Source organism: Phyllobates terribilis, unplaced genomic scaffold (genome assembly GCF_046119375.1).
Source record: "Phyllobates terribilis strain yellow unplaced genomic scaffold, ASM4611937v1 Scaffold_10__3_contigs__length_209671492, whole genome shotgun sequence".
Classification (NCBI taxonomy): domain Eukaryota; kingdom Metazoa; phylum Chordata; class Amphibia; order Anura; family Dendrobatidae; genus Phyllobates; species Phyllobates terribilis.
The window spans coordinates 153,946,217-153,967,529 of NW_027362770.1; the positions used below are offsets into that span (position 1 = coordinate 153,946,217).

The following is a 21,313-nucleotide window of genomic DNA, read 5'->3' on the forward strand; positions in this document are numbered from 1 at the left end:
TCATAAGGATAGAAAGAAAGGGATAGAAATAGGTCATAAGGATAGAAAGAAAGGGATAGAAAGAAGGAGATAGAAAGAAAGGGGTAGAAAGAGAAGGATAAAAAGATAAGAATAAAAAGAGGGATAGAAATAGGTCATATGGATAGAAAGATAGGGATAGAGATAGAAATACGGTAGGTCATAGGGATAGAAAGATAGGGATAGAAAGAAAGGGGTAGAAAGAAAGGGATAGAAAGAAAGGGATAGAAAGATAGGGATAGAAAGATAGGGATAGAAAGAAAGGGATAGAAAGAAAGGGATAGAAAGATAGGGATAGAAAGATAGGGATAGAAAGAAAGGGATAGAAAGAAAGGGATAGAAAGAAAGGGATAGAAAGATAGGGATAGAAAGATAGGGATAGAAAGAAAGGGATAGAAAGATAGGGATAGAAAGATAGGGATAGAAAGAAAGGGATAGAAAGAAAGGGATAGAAAGATAGGGATAGAAAGAAAGGGATAGAAAGATAGGGATAGAAAGATAGGGATAGAAAGAAAGGGATAGAAAGAAAGGGATAGAAAGAAAGGGATAGAAAGATAGGGATAGAAAGAAAGGGATAGAAAGAAAGGGATAGAAAGAAAGGGATAGAAAGATAGGGATAGAAAGATAGGGATAGAAAGAAAGGGATAGAAAGAAAGGGATAGAAAGATAGGGATAGAAAGAAAGGAATAGAAAGAAAGGAATAGAAAGAAAGGAATAGAAAGAAAGGGATAGAAAGAAAGGGATAGAAAGAAAGGGATAGAAAGATGGGGATAGAAAGATAGGGATAGAAAGATAGGGATAGAAAGAAAGGGATAGAAAGAAAGGGATAGAAAGATAGGGATAGAAAGAAAGGGATAGAAAGATAGGAATAGAAAGATAGGGATAGAGATAGAAGTAGGTCATAGGGATAGAAATAGGTCATAGGGATAGAAAGAAAGGGATAGAAATAGGTCATAGGGATAGAAAGCGTCTTTCTGTTGGTTTTCTTGTAATTTATGTATGACAAAATTCTTAGGTGTTTTTTTTCTTTCTTTTTTAATCATGAAACTATTAGGGGAAAATCATGTTTTGTTTTCTTCCATCACTTTTTAAAGGAAAGGAATACAATATTCGGGTCACTTTCCTGATTTTAATCATGATGTTTCCACATCACCAAATTAAGCACCTTCTACATTCATAGACGTCTTCCCTGACGTCATCTACAATGACATCAAACAGTATAAAGAGGAATCGACGATCACTGTCGATCGTGGGAACTTAAATGCGCCAAATGCTGTTTTTCGAGCCAAACATCAGATAAAGATGACATAAAAGAGTATGAATGACAATAAGAAGTTGTAGGAATATGATGATTGCATGCTTGGTTTAAGAATAATTATTTTAGTTCACACAGTTTGGTTTACTAGGTGTAAAGAAATAAAAGGAGGAGATAAAGCAAGTAAGCAAGTGATGCTCGGGATGCGGTTATTATGTTTGGTTCGATGATGACCTATAGATCCACTACCTAACGGATAATATAATCTTAAATGAGACATAAAAAAAACACATTTTGTGACTGTTTTTTATTTTAACAAATTTTTTCACTATTTTTTATTACCCTAAATATTAAGTATTATTAAGTATTATTTGATTTATTGTTCCGAGAACACATTTTTTTTTCTTGTCAATTTCTATTTATTTTTTTTTCTTTAAACATTTTTTTCAATTTGGAGAAAAAAATGATTAGTGTTTCACTTTTAACGATTGAAAAATGTATTTTTGGGGGATGATATTTAACAAAATTTCATAGATAAGTAAACATTTCAATTACAGGTAAAGTAGGGAAGAAAAGAAGGGGGAAAAAAAACAACCTAAGGTTAAAAGTTCAGTTTTCAAGTTCCTTCCCAGGAAGTTTAGAGAGCAGTTCGTGTGACCTCTGCTCACATTGGGGCCTTATGGAATGGCCAATGAAATGTTTCAAAATCTTAATAAAAAACATGATTCCAGCTCAGTTTTTTTTTTTTCCAACAAAATGTATTCCCTCCTTGCAGAAGTGATATTTTCTTTTTTTAAAGTTGCAGCATATAATTAATTTTATATTATTATTTTCTTTTATTTTATACCCATAAAAATTATTTCTAAAATGTATCTTGAAAATTTAGCACTTAAAAACGCTGATCATAATTGTAATCTTTTTTTTTTATATAAATTTTCAAATTAATTCATTCATTTTTTATTTTTGGGGGGATTAGCAGAAAGCAGCATATGATAGTCTTACATTTTCACCTGGAGAAATACAATATGGGCTGTAATTTACAAGAAAAATCAATAAATTATGACATTTTATAGTTGAAAGTGATGATTTTTTATGTGTTTTTTTATATCATAGATTTTTAGTAAAAAAAAAAAAAATTCTTCCCAATAACCAATGTGAGAATAACAGTCATTTTATACTTTACAGTTCATTTTTTATATAAAAAAAACCCGCATATATTAAAGCTTAAACTTGCAATAAAGGTGTCTAAAAAAATTCTCAATTATTTTTTTTTTAGATTTTTTTTTTTGCGACAAGAAAATAAGAGAAATAATAGTAAATCCGGTCCTAAACTTTTTCATTTCATAGTTTTAAGCGGAAGAATTTAAAAAGTTAACTACCCAAATGAAATAGTTTACAACATTCAGATCTTACTAAAAAAGAAAAAAAAAAGAACACGTTTTTTTCCAATCATGATCTCCATATTTTATTCGCTCTGATCTTTGTGCAATTTTTTTTTAAATGATGTTAAAATGCTAAATCAAACCAAAACTAGGGTTTTTCCGTATGTATTCTTTGCAACTTCTCAGTTTGATGGTTTTGATAAAGCACATTTTGACTATAAACCCCAAAAAATAATAATAAAAAAAAAAAGCAAAAAGAAAATGAAAAAAACATAAAAGAAAATAAAAAAAAATGTCACCACAGGGCAGGAAGTGAAGATGGGAGGTAGAAGCTGTTTTTTTTCATGTCAGCTCCGAAGGAATCTAAAAAATGTCTTAAAAGCAGCATTGTTGCTGGCGTGTCGTGAGATGATAGTGCTGTGGCGTGGAAGGAGTTAAGTGCTGTGGCGTGGAAGGAGTTAAACGTTGTGGGGGGAAGTTGCACAAAGTGAAAGTTTGCGATTAAAGGAAGGAAATAAACTTACAGCAGTCTGCTTTTAACAGGACTGAATCTCCTTCAAACAGACCTCATTAAAGTGCCAGTCTCTTTATGTTTGTTTTTTAGTTTTTTTTTGTTTTTTTGTTTTTTTTTCCCCCCAAGCTATGAAAATTAAGTACCTTTACATCAGACCACTTTTTTTAATAAAAAAAAATAAAAAAAAAAATTAAGGAAAAAAAAAGTTCAATTTGAAACATCAAGATGTACAAATAAACGTTCAAATGTAGGTTTTGGAATATTTATTTTACATTTTTATAATTTTTCTTTTTTAATTGTTATTTATTTATTTTTTTAAAGGGCCAGATTGGATTTCTTTAGAAATCAACTCTTTCTCGTGAAGATCTGACAATAATGCAGTGGAATTTGGTCGTTAGTTTAGTTTCAGACTTCAAACGCCTCCTTTTTTTTTAAAAAAAAAGTTCTTATTGAGCTGCCGAAAATGTAAATTAGAATTAAGGCCTTTCAGGGGGTAAAGGCTGAGATAAAGGAAGGTAGGTGTGTTTATTCAACTCATGCCTTTTAGATAATATGGGATCTGCCTGTTATTCAGGGTCACTAGACATCTTCTCCTTAGTTGGTTTCTGGATATCCATGAAGAGATCAAGACTCTTTTGCCCACCCACAAAGCAGTAGTCCCTTTAATCACACCCAGTAAAAAGGGGGAAAAGCTCGTTAATTTTTTTTAAAAAAAATTTTAATTATTTTTTGGGATAAATTTGAACACTATATAACACAAAAACTAAAAAGTCTGTGTCATCAAAATGCAAAATAAATAAATAAATAAATTCAATTGGTTCTAATGGTATATTTTAGCCTCAGGGCCAAATTAATTAATCCTATAGAATATATATATTGTTTTAAAAATATTTTTTATCGAACATCTGGGTGATGAAGCATTGGCCTATACTAATAACCCATCTGCTGCCTGCCTACGTTCCTATTAATCATCCACCCATGGGGGGCTTATATATAATTTATAAGCCATTTGTTGCTCTGTCTATGACAGATTAGCTCCTTATAGATGGGCTGCCACTTCAAGGATACAACCCCTTGACTGATTGTGTTGGTTGGAAGAAAAGAAGGGAAAAAAAATGTGACATAACTAGCTAATTTTTAATTTAATTAATTTTTTATTATTTATTATATAGGGAATTGTGTAATTTTGATAAATGTTAGGTATTTGGGAAAGCTCAAAAATTTAAAAAAAATGTAATATATAATATAAATATCCACTACACTTAAGATGTTAGCCAGTACAATGGTGTTTCTGCACTGAAGTGTTAAACAACCTACTCCTTGTATATGGGATCAGTGAGGCAATAGGAACGAGGAAATGAATTGGGAACTTGAGATCATTTTAGTAAAAGGAGCATGCTGCTTGAGTAGGTCTAAGTTCATTGCATTTCTTCATAAATGGGAAAAGGGGGGGGGGGGGAGTGTAAGTAGGTTCTGTTTTCTTAATGGTGGGAAACAGGTCACACTGGCCAGCTATGGAAGGGTTAACTCATCGACTAGTTCTGTCTGTGGGGGTATGGGTTGAGGATTTTGGGAAGTCAATTGGAACTGATAAAACTTTTTTAAAGTTTCTTGTTTAATTTAAAATGTTAAAAAAAGTGAAAGTAACATAAAAATAATAAATACATTAAATAATACATTTTTAAAGTTTCTCGTTTGATATAAAATGCTAAAAAAATGAAAAAAATAAATAAATAAATAATACATTTTTAAAGTTTCTGGTTTGATATAAAATGCAAAAAAGTGAAAAAATAAATAAATAAATACCAAAAATAATAATATTTTTTTTAACATTTCTGGTTTGATATAAAATACTAAAAAAATGCAAAAAAGTATAAAAAAAAATAAAAAATGGCAAAAATGATAATAAATAAGTTTCATAATACATTTTTTAAGTTTCTCATTTGGAATAAAATTCCGAAAAAAATGCAAAAAAATAAAAGTAGAAATTATATTAAAAAATGTATTATTTAATGTATTTATTATTATTTTTAAGTTTCTTGTTTAATATAAAATACTGAAAAAAAAATGCAAAAACAAAAAAATAATGCATAAATTAAATAAACAGGTCTCGCTGGCCAGCTATGGAAGGGTTATCACATCGACTAGTTCTGTCTGTGGGTATGGGTTGAGGATTTAGGGAAGTCAGTTGGTACTGATAAAACGGTTTAATATAAAATGCTAAAAAAAATGACAAAAATAATGATAAATAATAAATTTTTAAAGTTTCTGGTTTGATCTAAAATACCAAAAAAAAGTGAAAAAAAATATAAAAAAAAAATATATTTATTATTTTTACGTTTTTTTGTTTAATATAAAATATTGAAAAAAAAATGCAAATAAGTAAAAATGACAAAAAATATAATTATATATAATAAATACATAAAAAGTTGCATAAAGCGGATTGGATCCTATGTGATACAATTTTTTTTAATGCAAAAAAATCCCATGCGACTTCGGAGGTGTCAGTTCACTGGCATCGGATTCCCTTGCCACAATCCTTGTTTTTTTTTATTTTTGGCTTTATTGCCTCTTAACCTGTGAAGAGATTAACTAATGTGTGTTGCCCAATTGATAGTCAGCAATTTTTTTTTTTTGCCTTCTTAGTTACTGATATAGAGAGAGAGCTTCCCCCCCCCCCCCCAAAAAAAAATAGAAAAAAAATCTGCCCAGTAACAATCATCGCGCAGTAGCGAGCACACTACAACTATTGGCTATGCAAATACAGCCGGGGGAGTGGAGTAAACTGCAAGCTAAACTCTTTCTCACACTTAAAGTGATATTTCCACGTTATGCAGCTCCGATCAGTATAGGAAGTAGAGAGAAACATTGGACCTTGACTATTTTTGCAATTTTTTTTTTAACTGGTGGGGGGGGGGGGGGCACTCTTCGGAAATGTGCCAATATACCAAAATGTCTGGGTTCAGTTTCTCGGGAACATGTTTAAACCTAACAAAATTTACACACCCGCTGTACAAATATGCACTGATAAGTCAGGTTGTCACATTTGCACTGTACTTTCATGCACTTTTGTTACTTTTCTATTTAAGTGCATGTCCCTTTAAGAACTTAAAGTCTGTTTGTTACTTAAAAAAAAAAAAAAATTCCTGTGAAAGCCGGGTGATATATATATTTGATAAAGATTGATACCCAGCTTTCCGGGGTTCCTGAATAAAATATCTGCCTAGTTAAAAGGGGCTGTCCAGGATTGAAAAAAAAAATGGCTGCCGCCTTCTATAAACAGTGCCACCTCTTACTATAGGATTTTTATTGTTATTGCAGCTTCTTCACCTTTTATTTGCTAAACTGCAATACCAGTCTCTTCCTGTAGACAGTGGTGGTGCTTTTTAGAAAAAGACGGGGCAGTTTTTCTATACTTGGACAACCCCTTTAAGTATTGATATGTAGAAACTTGAAATAGTCGCCACCTTCAGATTTACCTAACTTTCCCAGAAACCAATATACATAAAGGTCTCCACATAAGTAATGTTAATTATGTAGGTTATGAGAGATATATATATATATAGATATATAGATATATATATATATACTGTGATATTCAGCCAATAAAAATGTTTGCCGTAAATGTGTAAAAATGACCGAAAAGTGGCAAATTCAACAATTAGGGTGACTCTTCTCGATGAATATCATTCGGATCTTTGTGGATATCCTATAGTACATGTCCCTTTAAAAGAATAATATAAATAATTAAAAAAAATATTATAAAAATATTGACACTGGTTCCCATCTACCCCCTCCCCCCCTCAAAAAAAACAAACAAAAAACTTTGATAAAAGTTGATAAAAAAATTGATAAAAGAGGTGAGACACAAGGACTTAATTATCGATAATTCTAGAGGGGGTCGAAATGTTTTATATTTGCTTTTGGGGTGCTTTTATATTGACGCGTAGAAAGGGTAAAGGATGACCAAACAAAAAAAAAAGAAAAAACTTTCCTTGAAATCTCTATCAGTCTGAACACTTGCTGCAATATTACCATAGATAGTGGCCGCTGTCACTGCCAAATATTCTAGGAATTATCACTAGCAGCAACTAGACATGGACTATATCAAAGGCTCTGTCCCAACAACTTGTTACCAATGGCATCAGTTTGGAAAAAAATGGTTAAAAATTGCATACAATTCTTTACATATTGTTTTTTATTTGCAAATTTCAAAAAATATAAAACCGCAACCATATGGATAGATGTACAATATATTCATACGCTTACATTTTTTTTTCTTTGCGGATTTATATAATTTCTCAGTTACTACTTTTTATATCTTCATTGGCCAAAATTGCTCAATAGGATCCTGTGGCATCAAATTTTTCTTCATATCATTTTTTTTATACATTAAAGAGTTTTTCCATAAATATTCAATATAAAATGGCATATTAGTTCTGAATCCTTCTCTGTAGTCAAGTTGTTTTAAAAAAATTGGCAAAAGCTAAAAGGGTGTTGGTGGCATCATATCTTTGGGGGTTTGTACTACTATACAATAACCAGTGATGCTAGATTACGTTAGGTCATTGAATACTGCAATACCAGGCACAGCCTATGCTAAAAAGTGGCGCTGTTTCTGCGACTAGCAGACAACAGACAGGTAACATCTGCCACAGATTTGACAAACATTAACACATATATATATTTTATACACACAGAGACACATCATATATATGTAAGAACAAACCCCATATATGTGTACACACATATTTATATATATATACACTCGCAAACAAATATATATATATATATCTTTATATACACACACACATTTATAAACAAACACACACACATATATATATATATATATATATATATATATATATATATATATATATAGGCACACACACATATATAAGTGTATACATATATACTCGCGCACACACATATATAAAAGTGTATATACATATATAAGCGCACGCACCCACACAGATATATATACACACATATATATATTACACACACACGTGTGTGTACATATACTCACACACATATATATATGTATAGATATATATACACACACATATATATTACACACACACACACACACACGTGTGTGTACATATACTCACACACATATATATATGCACACATATATACAAGTGTATATATATCTATATATATACATAAGCGCACACACATATATATACACACATACACATATATATACACACACATATATATATTACCCACACATATATACACACACATATATATATATATGTACACACACATATACACTCATAAAATGACGTGTATATATATATATAATATAAGATATGAATAATATGATTGTGATGCAGAAGGGAGACTTAATTGTTTATTTCTTGACACTCCTCTGTAGATAGGGATTTGCTATAATAGGGATATGGGCTTGCAAACATATACTGCCCCCTACCTGCAGTCAAGGTCCCAGAGAAAAGCACTTCTACCCAGCATGTATCATCTATACAGTATATCCATATCTAGCACTATGTGCATATAGTAGATGATTCTAGGGGCAGCTAGCACTTGGGACATAGCAGCAGAGCAGGCATCAGCCTAGTGGGGAGTCTCCAGCCTCTGTGCTGTGCAGCCAGCAGCTGCCTTCACCTCCTCCTGCTGCTCCTTCAGCTACACCCCCTTCCTCTGCAGAGGCTTTATAAGCTTGTTCCTCTCACAAGAAGTTTTCTCTTTGTTGCATGCACTTGATAACACCTCCAGTGACTTAATTACCTAGATTTTCCTAAACCAGAAGGGGAGGGTCTACGAGGAGAGCTGTCATGTGTGCCCTGAACTAGGGCCTCCTGCTTGCTTTCTTGCTTGCTAGGAGTGGGGAGAGGAGGAAAAAAAAAAAAGAACTTAAAAAGTCTGGCCAGCTGCTGTTCTACATAATAACACCAAGTGCCTGGGCCAGCCCTAGTGCAAGCTGCGTCACTGTGCAGCAAGCTGGGAGCCTGGGAACACAGACAGACCCCTGTGCAGTGCAACTATCAGGACCCCCAAGCTCCTTGCTCTGCACCCACTGGATATACAACATTGAGACATTGCAACACATGGAGCTGCTGTGCTCAGAGGTGGATACTGTCCGCAGGGCTCAGACTGACCCCACGTTGCTCTTTGATGATCGGGTCTTGCAGAACCTTCTAACAGTGGAGGAGAGGTATCTGCCCCAATGCTCCTACTTCAAGTGTGTCCAGAAGGACATCCAGCCCTTCATGAGGAAGATGGTGGCCACCTGGATGCTGGAGGTTGGTGGAGTCACAAAAGCAAACTTTGGAATCTATTTTACCCCCCTTTTAGGGGGGTGCAGATCAGGGAGATCTTAGAAGCTGACATGACAGTCCTATAGGGATCTGCTGGAGATCCTCACATGCTCTGCCCTCGTGTACTGTATATATAGCTGGGCATTGCACCCTGTTATGGATAGCCTTGAGTCACAGCTGGTGTATATATAATAATATATAATCTACCAATACTGTATGCATTTATAATGTATCACTGCTATATGTGTAATATAAATATTTACATTTTCATTGTCACTTGTCGCTATAAATATTTACATTTCCATTGTCACTTGTTGCTACAGAGTTAAACTGGAGTTTTGCAATGTTGGAACCCCTAGTTTTGGGGGGGTACAATGAGCAATTGGTTGGGGAGTCTGCTGGTGCCCACGTATGCACACAGGCTGCATGTACTTTGCTGCCATGTTTGTTGAACTAGACCTTGCAGCCTCTCCCTCCCCCCCAGTCCCTGGTGGTGATAAAGTGGGAGATCTCTTCCCTCTGTTCTTTGGTGGTCACCCCTTTTGCCTGGGGGGGTCTGTCTAGGCAAAGAAAAGAGATTGTACTTCCATACTGTAATGTATTATTGATGCCCCCCCTAAATTGCAGGGGTACACTAAGGTGCTCTTCTAGAGCAGATGAGTTGCATGATCCCCCCCCCTGTACCCCCTTTTTTTAAGGAAACCAGAGTTAATTGCGCCTCTTTTACCACTGCTATACATGTGGCATTCTGAAACCTAAAAAGGGTGTGTTTATAAATATGAGGGGGTCTGTTTAGCCTTTTGCGGGTGCTGTGCAAATATTGGGGTGCAATACTGAGTGTATACAGATGTATATGTCAGCTGTACTGTATAAAGAAGAAAGGGAAATGCATAAATGTTTGTAAAATGTATTAATGTCGCATTCTGGTATTTGAAGGTTAATGGGAAAACAAAGTGGGGTGCAAATAAAATTAACACTGAGGTTCGGCTGCTGTAAAAAAAAAAAATGTGGGGGTGCAGTCGTTTTTGCAAATGGAGGTGATGCATGTTGGATAGGGAGGAGATTGTAGCTACAACTTTGGTTCCTAATATTGTTTAGGAATAGGATTATTATTTCGGGGTGACCCCCCAACATTCCCCTGTGTACCCCCCTACAGTCCCATGTCCCCACATTCATTCCCAGCTCCTCCAGCCTTCATTAACAGCCCCGGAACGATCCCAACCCCCCCTCCTCTCTCCTCTAGCAGCCATGCTCTCCTCAGTCTTGGGACCTCCTGCACCCCTTTCATCGATGGTTTTGAACCCCTAAACATCGTCCATTGCTCCCCACAATTGTCGGGAAAGATGCAGGAGGGTCTGAGCTTGGTGACCCCGCAAAAAGCGGGCGTCTATGGATTTTTTAAGTATTTTTAAATATTTTTTGAAAAAATGACGAAATCAGAATTCGTTCCAATGTCTGGGGTGGAGTGTGACCTGAATCCATGGCTCCTCTCTCTGCCTAATGGACAGGGGAGCAGGGGGATGTGGAGCTCCAGCCTTGAGACCTCCTCATCAGTGTCCAGTGATTTTTAATGACAAATTATAGAATTAAATGCAATTCTAAAGTGCAGTATTTAACCCTATCCCCTCCCTCTCCTCTCTCCTTTCTCCTTTACCTTCCATTTTTCCTCCATTTTCTCTGGACTTTCCCTTTAACCTCATAACCCAAATTTCCTCTGATATTAATAAATGTTCTCCTATTTCTGCTCTTTATATAATTATCTTTCCTAATTGCTACTTTTAATCTTTAATTCCATTTTATGTCATGTTTGCCATGCTCCCCCATCTTGCTTGCTCATTTCCTTTAATATATTAACTTTCTTCATATTCTTTTTCTTCTAATATTTTTCAATTAATATTTTTTTATTTTTTGTATTTTTTTTTTGCTAATACTGTTCATTTTTTTTGCTTTTTTTAATTTTTATCTTAAATATTTTCCTATCCTGAAACTTTATATATTTGTTACTCTGTCATGTGCCCCACATTACTAATTTTGATAAATAAATTGGACCCTGAACCTTTTTTTTAACCCCTTTCCTTCCATATATCTTCCTATGCCCTACTCTTGCTTTCTTCTTCCCCTCTTTTTTTCTTTCCCTTATTCCATTTTATTCTACAGGTCTGTGAAGAACAGAAGTGTGAGGAGGAAGTATTCCCATTGGCAATGAACTATCTGGACAGGTTTTTAGCTGTTATTCCCACCAGAAAATGCCATCTTCAACTCCTGGGGGCTGTCTGCATGTTCTTAGCATCCAAACTCAAAGAGACTATTCCATTAACTGCAGAGAAACTTTGCATATACACTGACAATTCAATCAAACCCCAAGAGCTGCTGGTAAGCAGCCTGTTTCCTAAACTAAATATTTACAGCCTTTTGTATCTTCCATGGGAAAGGTATCTGTATTTTAACTGCTGTTTATAATATTATTATTGTTATTTATTAATAATTATTAATACTATTTTTAACTTTTTTTTTACCACATTTGTAAAGCAATTCAATTATGGACCTGTATATTTATTGACAAATACTGATATTGATTTATTAACCTTTTTTTTTTTTTTTTACATATATACAGAACAATCCTTAATAGTGTTATGCACACCCTTAAATGCTGTCATTTTTTTTAGACCTTTTTTAATTTATTTTTTGTTTAAATGTAGGAACTTAAAGTGCATTCATTTTTTTTTGTTGGTAGTGCATTTATTTTTTATATGGCGACTGTCTATTCTTTACTTTGGTGGTATCTGGCGCCACCTAGTGGTTGAAAGTTTTATTTTGGCTTTTTTTTAACGAAATGTTCATTATGACCTCATATTTTGGTTATGGATAACTAGTTAAAAAGATTTAATTTACTGTTTGAGCAGGTTTTTACTAAGGTTTTAGATGTCTTATAGAGGTTGTTTCCTTTAATACATTCTATTGAGTATTTTAATTCACTTGAAGCATATGCTACAGGATCCATGTGTGTGTGTGTGTATATATATATATATATATATATATATATATATATATATATATATATATATATATATATAAAAAATTTTATTCATTTTATTTTTTATATAGGTTTTTATATAATATATATATAAAAAAATACAATTTATTGAAAAAAATATATATATATATTTAATTTTATTATTCATTTTAATACTTTATAAAAAAGAAATGTACAGTATATTAAAATAATTAATACAATTAAATCATTAAAAAAATATTTATATATATTTTTTACATTATTTAATTGTATTATTTTTAATTATTTCTACATAAAATATGTATATTATAATAATAAAATTAAATGCTATATATATATATATATATATATATATATATATATATATATATATATATATATATATATATGTATATATATATATATATGAAATAATTTTAATTAATTAAACTGGTGTATGTACTATAGGCGCAGGGACCCCTGCAAAAGAGAGTGAAGACTCTATATAGGGATCCTTTCCACGTGTCCAATCATGCTAGCAATCAAGGGTGGGGGAATTATAAAGAGGTTGTATGAGAATAGAAAAACATGGCCATTCTTGTCTCTAGAGCTCCTACAAATGGATATACCAAGATGGAGTACAGATGATTTTGGGGGTTTTCTGGATTGCAAAATAATGACCTTTTGGGTTAAAAAAATATATATATAAAAAATACATTTTTGCACTTAACATCCAATCAGATATCTTTATTCTTCCTTTTCTGGATGGACCTGAAAAAAATGAGCTAGAATCTGATTACTATGGGCAACTTTTGTGTCATTGTTGCCCATGATGATCAATCGGATAGCAGTTTTAGTTTTTTTTTTTTTTTTGTACGGCCCTGAAGGAGTGAAGAGAAGTGCTGACCTTGGCTATTCTCATCTTTAGGGCCAAAGGCTTATAATGGATCAGACGAGCACTAAGAAATGACCTTTTTGTGCTACAAGGACCATGAACATCAAGCGTAATGGCAGTTATGGGAGTATAAATTGGCCTTAAAGGGATAGTCTCAAGTTTTAAAGTTATCTCCTATCCATGGGCTTGGGGTCCAACTGCAGGGGATCTCAGCATCCCGAAAACTAGAAGCCCTGTGTGAATAGAGCGATGGTCGATAATGCGCTCTGCTGGTCAATTCACCATTAATGAGACCGCCGCAGATAACTGAGTGCTGCACTTGGGTGGCTACAACACTCCCATTACAATGCACATGAATGGCTTCCGTTCCATTCATCTGGGCCCCTCAGAGTCCCGATTCTCAGGATTGCTGGGGATCTGGATAGGGAATAACTTTAACACTTGAGAATATCCCTTTAAGCTGGCTCAAAGCTATCTCTCCCGGCCAGATCACAGCTATGCACGCTCATCTTGGCCCAGCATGCAAGTATTCCCATTGAGGAGAGTAAGCCACTGCCAAACATATCAGATCACGTCTTTTCGACCTTGGAAACAAAAGGATCAGGCACATTGAAGTTGAACATGCCTGATCCTTCTCTCCTCCATACACAGTGCTTAGATGGTTAACCAGTCCTACCTAAATATCTGACATAGGTTTATTTTATTTTTTTCATAAAATTTACATAGATTTTAATTAATCCAAACAGGAGAAACATAATTATAAGTAGCATGGTACTTCTTCTCGCTGACAGAAGAGCCAACAGACTAGTCCTTTGGAGATTGAGTCAGTTGAATGGGGCTAGTCCTTGAAATTGCCCATCCATGTCGGAAATCCACAAATGCGACCTGTGAGCTGCAAAGAGCTTTTATAGTGTAGAGGTGCACACGAGGGCCTTAAAGGGGTTGTCTCAACTTGCTAAGTGATTTATCCACTTGAGAAGTTTAGATGGAGCAATGACCACCCATGATCTCCACCACGGGTCCTTATGGGACTGCCGGAGATTGTAGAGCTGTTGGACTCTGCTATAAACGGTAAATGGAGCAGTAAAGCACGTGTGCGGCCATCACTCTATGCAAACAGAACACTTTTTGGATCCCCACCCAGATTAAAATGCCAACTCTTCATCCCGCAGATGAAGAAAACATAGACCCCCATTCTTATGATTGGTGGGAGTTTCCGTAATCAGATCTTCACGGTCAACATTTCTGATATATCCTATGTAGGCTTGTGCAAAAAGATTCACAGCCAAACCAAAGCTCTAAGAACCTCCTCCTACCTGCAGCGGTTCCTCTGATTAGTAGGTCCCTGTAATGGTACGCGGTCATTCAACATCATGATGTCACAAGATCTAGGATGTGGTCAAGTAGTAGGAGGCTTGGTGTGGCGGCTATAGATTACCAATGTGGCTGCCGGACCAGACTAGGATGACTACTCATGATGTGTAAGACATTTTAGGGCAAAAGTTAGGGTTCCATGCTCAAGTCTTCTGCCGCATGGTCAACATCGAACATCTAGATTTCTGATAGAACCAAGCAGTCTTTGGTGGACCATATGCAATCACCTATGGTCTCCATGTCCTATCAATGTGTGAACTGATCTTCTCATGTAGACCCTTCCACTTTTTCTTAAAAAATTAGCAAAGAGATGAAGATCGTTGTCTCACATGGACGCACACCAACCTTTGAACATCCGTGTGAGCAGGTTCTAAAGGTGTCACGTGTAGCGGTCACCTGCTGGAATCCGGCCTAGAGTAGTCACCAGTGTTATATCAAGAGGGGAATGTGGTCATGTTCTTGCAAAATACATTGAAAATTGGGAAAAATAAGTACATTTCTGATTTTATTTATTGGTTTCCAGGAGTGGGAGCTGGTGGTGCTAGGAAAATTGAAGTGGAACCTCGCTGCCGTCACACCACACGACTTCATCGACCATATATTGAGAAAGCTGCCATTACCTAAAGATAAACTGCTAATTGTCCGGAAGCATGCACAGACATTTATTGCACTCTGTGCCACAGGTAAGAAAGGATTTTTAGTTTATCCATTTTCCAGAATATTTTTTTTATTATTTTTAAAAGGGTATCTCAGGTTGAGCAAAGTAGATCTTTAATTTTTTTGTATGATGAAAAGTTGTTTGATATTCTATCATTTTTCCTGATCAATTTATTTGTCATTTTTGAATTGTGCCCGTAATTTCAGTATACTTGATCTCATTGGATAATGTGATAAATAGAAAATCTGCAAGTAACTTTATTTATAAATTACGTCGTTTTACACTTGAAAAAATTACTCCAAAGTGCCGGCTACTAGGTGTCTCCCTTCTGTCTAGCTTGCTCTCCACTCTCTGTTGTCATTCATCCCTAACAGCAGAGACACTGAGAAGGATTATAGGAAGTGGGGGCGGGGCTATCTCTCTACAGGAAGTGGGGGCGGGGCTATCTCTCTACAGGAAGTGAAGGCGGGGCTATCTCTCTACAGGAAGAGGGGCTACTCTACAGGAAGTGGAGGAAGGGGCCCCCTCTCTGCTTCTGTTCTCTTGTCAAACTGCATACAAACATAAGAGGTGTGTTTTTAGTTGAGGGCATGCAACCACATTATGGAATGGAAGTTTCAGCACCTATAGTGCTGGCAGAATGCTGATTAAGAGACACCACCCACCGAAAGAGTAGAATTATAGTGCATGAGAATAGGGATAGTTTCTGGACTTAGTAGATTAGTATGGTCACTAAAAGCATTTTTAACTCCTTTGGGTGGGGGTTGCAAAACCAAGTTTTTATGCTAGTTTTTGGTGAAATGACAGGTATGCTTTAAGATCTCTGCTTGTTGTCATTCAGTATGAACTTTTATTCTTTACATCTAGTGGATAAAATGTGTCCCGGCCATGTGCACCACCGTATCCCATCACATGTCCAGGGCAATGGTTTCCAATGACTGCAAGCAACAATCACAACTAAGGTGATAAACTTGTAGGAACTCCACAGTCCACCATTTTGGGCCACAGGATATGCATTCACTAGGTCCTGGATCCCACCGATCTCCGGTTAGGTGGCCACCAAATTAAAAGGGAAGATTGATTTCTGGAAACCATCAATGTGACTGTACCATAAATATATATCTTTCTGGTCAACTCCCCATCTTTGATTTTTCTTGGGTATAAGGACCTGATGGATTGGGGTCAACCTCTATAACAAGCAGTCGGACCCTCTATCCCAACCTCAAGCTGCCATTGTTTAATATAGGTGATCATGCGATACTACTTTTCACCAGCAGTGGCCACTGCAGTAAACATCGCGGATTCTCCCTGCCAGACTCTGTACGGGGCAGAACCAGCGTCGATCAATCCTGGGAATATAAATATTGGCTGACCCGCCCCCACATCCTCCCTCCAAAAAAAAATAAAAAATGGCCGCCTTTTTAGTCTGTATATGGGTGGTATTGACTTACAGCCTAGCAGGCATTGCATCTGACTGCAGCAGATAAATGAGCTTACAGAAACTTTATGAGAATGGCTAGGTGTGGCCCGGAGCGCATACTTCTGCACCACACCTAGGCTTCTTATCCACATATGAAAGATTTGCAATTCCTCATACTTTAACCCTTCCGGTGTTGAATATGGCAGATGTGCCGCTGTAGGTGGCTGCTGCTATGCTATTGGTGGCTGCCACTTATCTCCATTTCAGGTTGACCTTGATAAATTAAAAAAATTGAAGAAAAAAAAATAATAATAATTTAAAGCATCGCCTTTTATGGCTTGGAGAAATATGCAAATTAGCCTGACTAATATGCTAATTTATTTGGTTGCACCACTTTCCGTTGATTGGTGGAGGACAAAAACCAAGTTATAATATAAACAAAAAGTTTACAAAATTTTTAAACAAGATACAGTATTATACTCAAGAGCTGAATTCACAATTCTGCTGGCTGTCATTGGAAGCTTGCTGAACTCCTGTAATGGAGGAGGGAGCAGTTAATTTTCCTACGTCAGATGCTTGCTGTAAAGGTGGCATTTTGCACAAGGTTCATTAGAAGAGCAGAAGGAATGCTGGGAAAATTAAACTCTGAGGCTTGCAGAACTATTAGTGAAGGGGACCTGTCAAAAGTGGCCTGATTTTGCTCTTATCTTAGTCTTGCTGCCTCCCTGTGTATTCAGCTTTGTCTATTTTTTTTTTTATTGTTTTTACATCCGCAATACGGTAATACAGAATGTAACTCAGGATCAGTAATGTAATGTATATCCACAGTGACTGCACCAGCTGAATAGTGAGTGCAGCTCTGGAGTATAATACAGGATGTAACTCACGATCAGTACAGGATCAGTAATGTAATGTACAGTACAGACCAAAAGTTTGGACACACCTTCTCATTTAAAGATTTTTCTGTATTTTCATGACTATGAAAATTGTACATTCACACTGAAGGCGTCAAAACTATGAATTAACACATGTGGAATTATATACTTAACAAAAAAGTGTGAAACAACTGAAAATATGTCTTATATTCTAGGTTCTTCAAAGTAGCCACCTTTTGCTTTGATGACTGCTTTGCACACTCTTGGCATTCTCTTGATGAGCTTCAAGAGGTAGTCACCAGAAATGGTCTTCCAACAATCTTGAAGGAGTTCCCAGAGATGCTCAGCACTTGTTGGCCCTTTTGCCTTCACTCTGCGGTCCAGCTCACCCCAAACCATCTCGATTGGGTTCAGGTCTGGTGACTGTGGAGGCCAGGTCATCTGGCGTAGCACCCCATCACTCTCCTTCTTGGTCAAATAGCCCTTACACAGCCTGGAGGTGTGTTTGGGGTCATTGTCCTGTTGAAAAATAAATGATGGTCCAACTAAACGCAAACCGGGTAGAATAGCATGCCGCTGCAAGATGCTGTGGTAGCCATGCTGGTTCAGTATGCCTTCAATTTTGAATAAATCCCCACAGTGTCACCAGCAAAGCACCCCCACACCATCACACCTCCTCCTCCATGCTTCACGGTGGGAACCAGGCATGTAGAGTCCATCCGTTCACCTTTTCTGTGTTGCACAAAGACACGGTGGTTGGAACCAAAGATCTCAAATTTGGACTCATCAGACCAAAGCACAGATTTCCACTGGTCTAATGTCCATTCCTTGTGTTCTTTAGCCCAAACAAGTCTCTTCTGCTTGTTGCCTGTCCTTAGCAGTGGTTTCCTAGCAGTTATTTTACCATGAAGGCCTGCTGCACAAAGTCTCCTCTTAACAGTTGTTGTAGAGATGTGTCTGCTGCTAGAACTCTGTGTGGCATTGACCTGGTCTCTAATCTGAGCTGCTGTTAACCTGCGATTTCTGAGGCTGGTGACTCGGATAAACTTATCCTCAGAAGCAGAGGTGACTCTTGGTCTTCCTTTCCTGGGGCAGTCCTCATGTGAGCCAGTTTTTGGTTTTTGCAACTGCACTTGGGGACACATTCAAAGTTTGCCCAATTTCTCGCACTGACTGACCTTCATTTTTTAAAGTAATGATGGCCACTCGTTTTTCTTTACTTAGCTGCTTTTTTCTTGCCATAATACAAATTCTAACAGTCTATTCAGTAGGACTATCAGCTGTGTATCCACCAGACTTCAGCACAACACAACTGATGGTCCCAACCCCATTTATAAGGCAAGAAATACCACTTATTAAACCTGACAGGGCACACCTGTGAAGTGAAAACCATTTCCGGTGACTACCTCTTGAAGCTCATCAAGAGAATGCCAAGAGTGTGCAAAGCAGTCATCAAAGCAAAAGGTGGCTACTTTGAAGAACCTAGAATGTAAGACATATTTTCAGTTGTTTCACACTTTTTTGTTAAGTATATAATTCCACATGTGTTAATTCATAGTTTTGATGCCTTCAGTGTGAATGTACAATTTTCATAGTCATGAAAATACAGAAAAATCTTTAAATGAGAAGGTGTGTCCAAACTTTTGGTCTGTACTGTATGTACACAGTGACTGCACCAGCAGAATAGTGAGTGAAGCTCTGGGGTATAATACAGGATGTAACTCAGGATCAGTACAGGATAAGTAATGTAATGTATGTACACAGTGACTGCACCAGCAGAATAGTGAGTGCAGCTCTGGGGTATAATACAGGAGGTAACTCAGGATCAGTAATGTAATGTATGTACATAGTGAGTGCAGCTCTGGGGTATAATACAGGATGTAACTCAGGATGAGTAATGTAATGTATGTACACAGTGACTGCACCAGCAGAATAGTGAGTGCAGCTCTGGAGTATAATACAGGATGCAACTCAGGATCAGTACAGGATAAGTAATGTAATGTATGTACACAGAGACTGCACCAGCAGAATTGTGAGTGCAGCTCTGGGAGTAGAATACAGGATGTAACTCAGGATCAGTACAGGAGCAGTAATGGAATGTATGTACACAGTGACTGCACCAGCAGAATAGTGAGTGCAGCTCTGGAGTATAATACAGGATGCAACTCAGGATCAGTACAGGATAAGTAATGTAATGTATGTACACAGTGACTGCACCAGCAGAATAGTGAGTGCAGCTCTGGAGTATAATACAGGATGTAACTCAGGATCAGTAATGTAATGTATGTACACAGTGACTGCAGCAGCAGAATAGTGAGTGCAGCTCTGGAGTATAATACAGGATGTAACTCAGGATCAGTACAGGATCAGTAATGTATGTACACAGTAACTGCACAAGCAGAATAGTGAGTGCAGCTCTGGGAGTATAATACAGGATGTAACTCAGGATCAGTAATGTAATGTATGTACACAGTGACTGCAGCAGCAGAATAGTGAGTGCAGCTCTGGAGTATAATACAGAATGCAACTCAGGATCAGTACAGGATCAATAATGTATGTACACAGTGACTGCACAAGCAGAATAGTGAGTGCAGCTCTGGGAGTATAATGCAGGATGTAACTCAGGATCAGTAATGTAATGTATGTACACAGTGACTGCAGCAGCAGAATACTGAGTGCAGCTCTGGAGTATAATACAGGAGGTAACTCAGGATCAGTACAGGATCAGTAATGTAATGTAGGTACACATTGACTGCAGTAGCAGAATAGTGAGTGCAGCTCTGGAGTATAATACAGGAGGTAACTCAGGATCAGTACAGGATCAGTAATGTAATGTATGTACACAGTGACTGCACAAGCAGAATAGTGAGTGCAGCTCTGGGAGTATAATGCAGGATGTAACTCAGGATCAGTAATGTAATGTAGGTACACAGTGACTGCAGCAGCAGAGTAGTGAGTGCAGCTCTGGAGTATAATACAGGAGGTAACTCAGGATCTGTACAGGATCAGTAATGTAATGTATGTACACAGTGACTGCACCAGCAGAATAGTGAGTGCAGCTCTGGGAGTATAATACAGGATGTAACTCAGGATCAGTAATGGAATGTATGTACACAGTGACTGCACCAGCAAAATAGTGAGTGCAGCTCTGGAGTATAATACAGGATGTCACTCAGAATCAGCACAGGATCAGTAATGTAATGTAGGTACACAGTGACTGCACCAGCAGAATAGTGAGTGCAGCTCTGGGGTATAATACAGGATGTAACTCGGGATCAGTAATGTAATGTATGTATACAGTGACAGCACCAGCAGAATAGTGAGTGCAGCTCTGGAGTATAATACAGGATGTAACTCAGAATCAGTACATGATCAGTAATGTAATGTATGTACACAGTGACTGCACCAGCAGAATAGTGAGTGCAGCTCTGGAGTATAATACAGGATGTAACTCAGAATCAGTACAGGATCAATAATGTATGTACACAGTGACTGCACAAGCAGAATAGTGAGTGCAGCTCTGGGAGTATAATGCAGGATGTAACTCAGGATCAGTAATGTAATGTATGTACACAGTGACTGCAGCAGCAGAATACTGAGTGCAGCTCTGGAGTATAATACAGGAGGTAACTCAGGATCAGTA

General features: G+C 36.7%; 1 protein-coding gene across 2 annotated transcripts in view; it reads left to right on the plus strand.

Annotated features, from left to right (window-relative positions):
* The window catches only part of CCND2 (cyclin D2), a 326,524-nt gene that overhangs the window by 264,096 nt on the left and 41,115 nt on the right, over positions 1-21,313 (plus strand). Inside the window, exons 1-3 of one of the 2 annotated variants that reach the window (XM_073649950.1) lie at positions 8,783-9,441; positions 11,614-11,829; positions 15,241-15,400. In XM_073649950.1, coding sequence (XP_073506051.1) covers positions 9,247-9,441; positions 11,614-11,829; positions 15,241-15,400 — 571 coding nt within the window. In that variant the 5' untranslated portion in view covers positions 8,783-9,246. Of the gene's footprint in view, positions 1-8,782; positions 9,442-11,613; positions 11,830-15,240; positions 15,401-21,313 lie in introns of those variants that run through there. The other variant, XM_073649951.1, reaches the window with a different exon arrangement.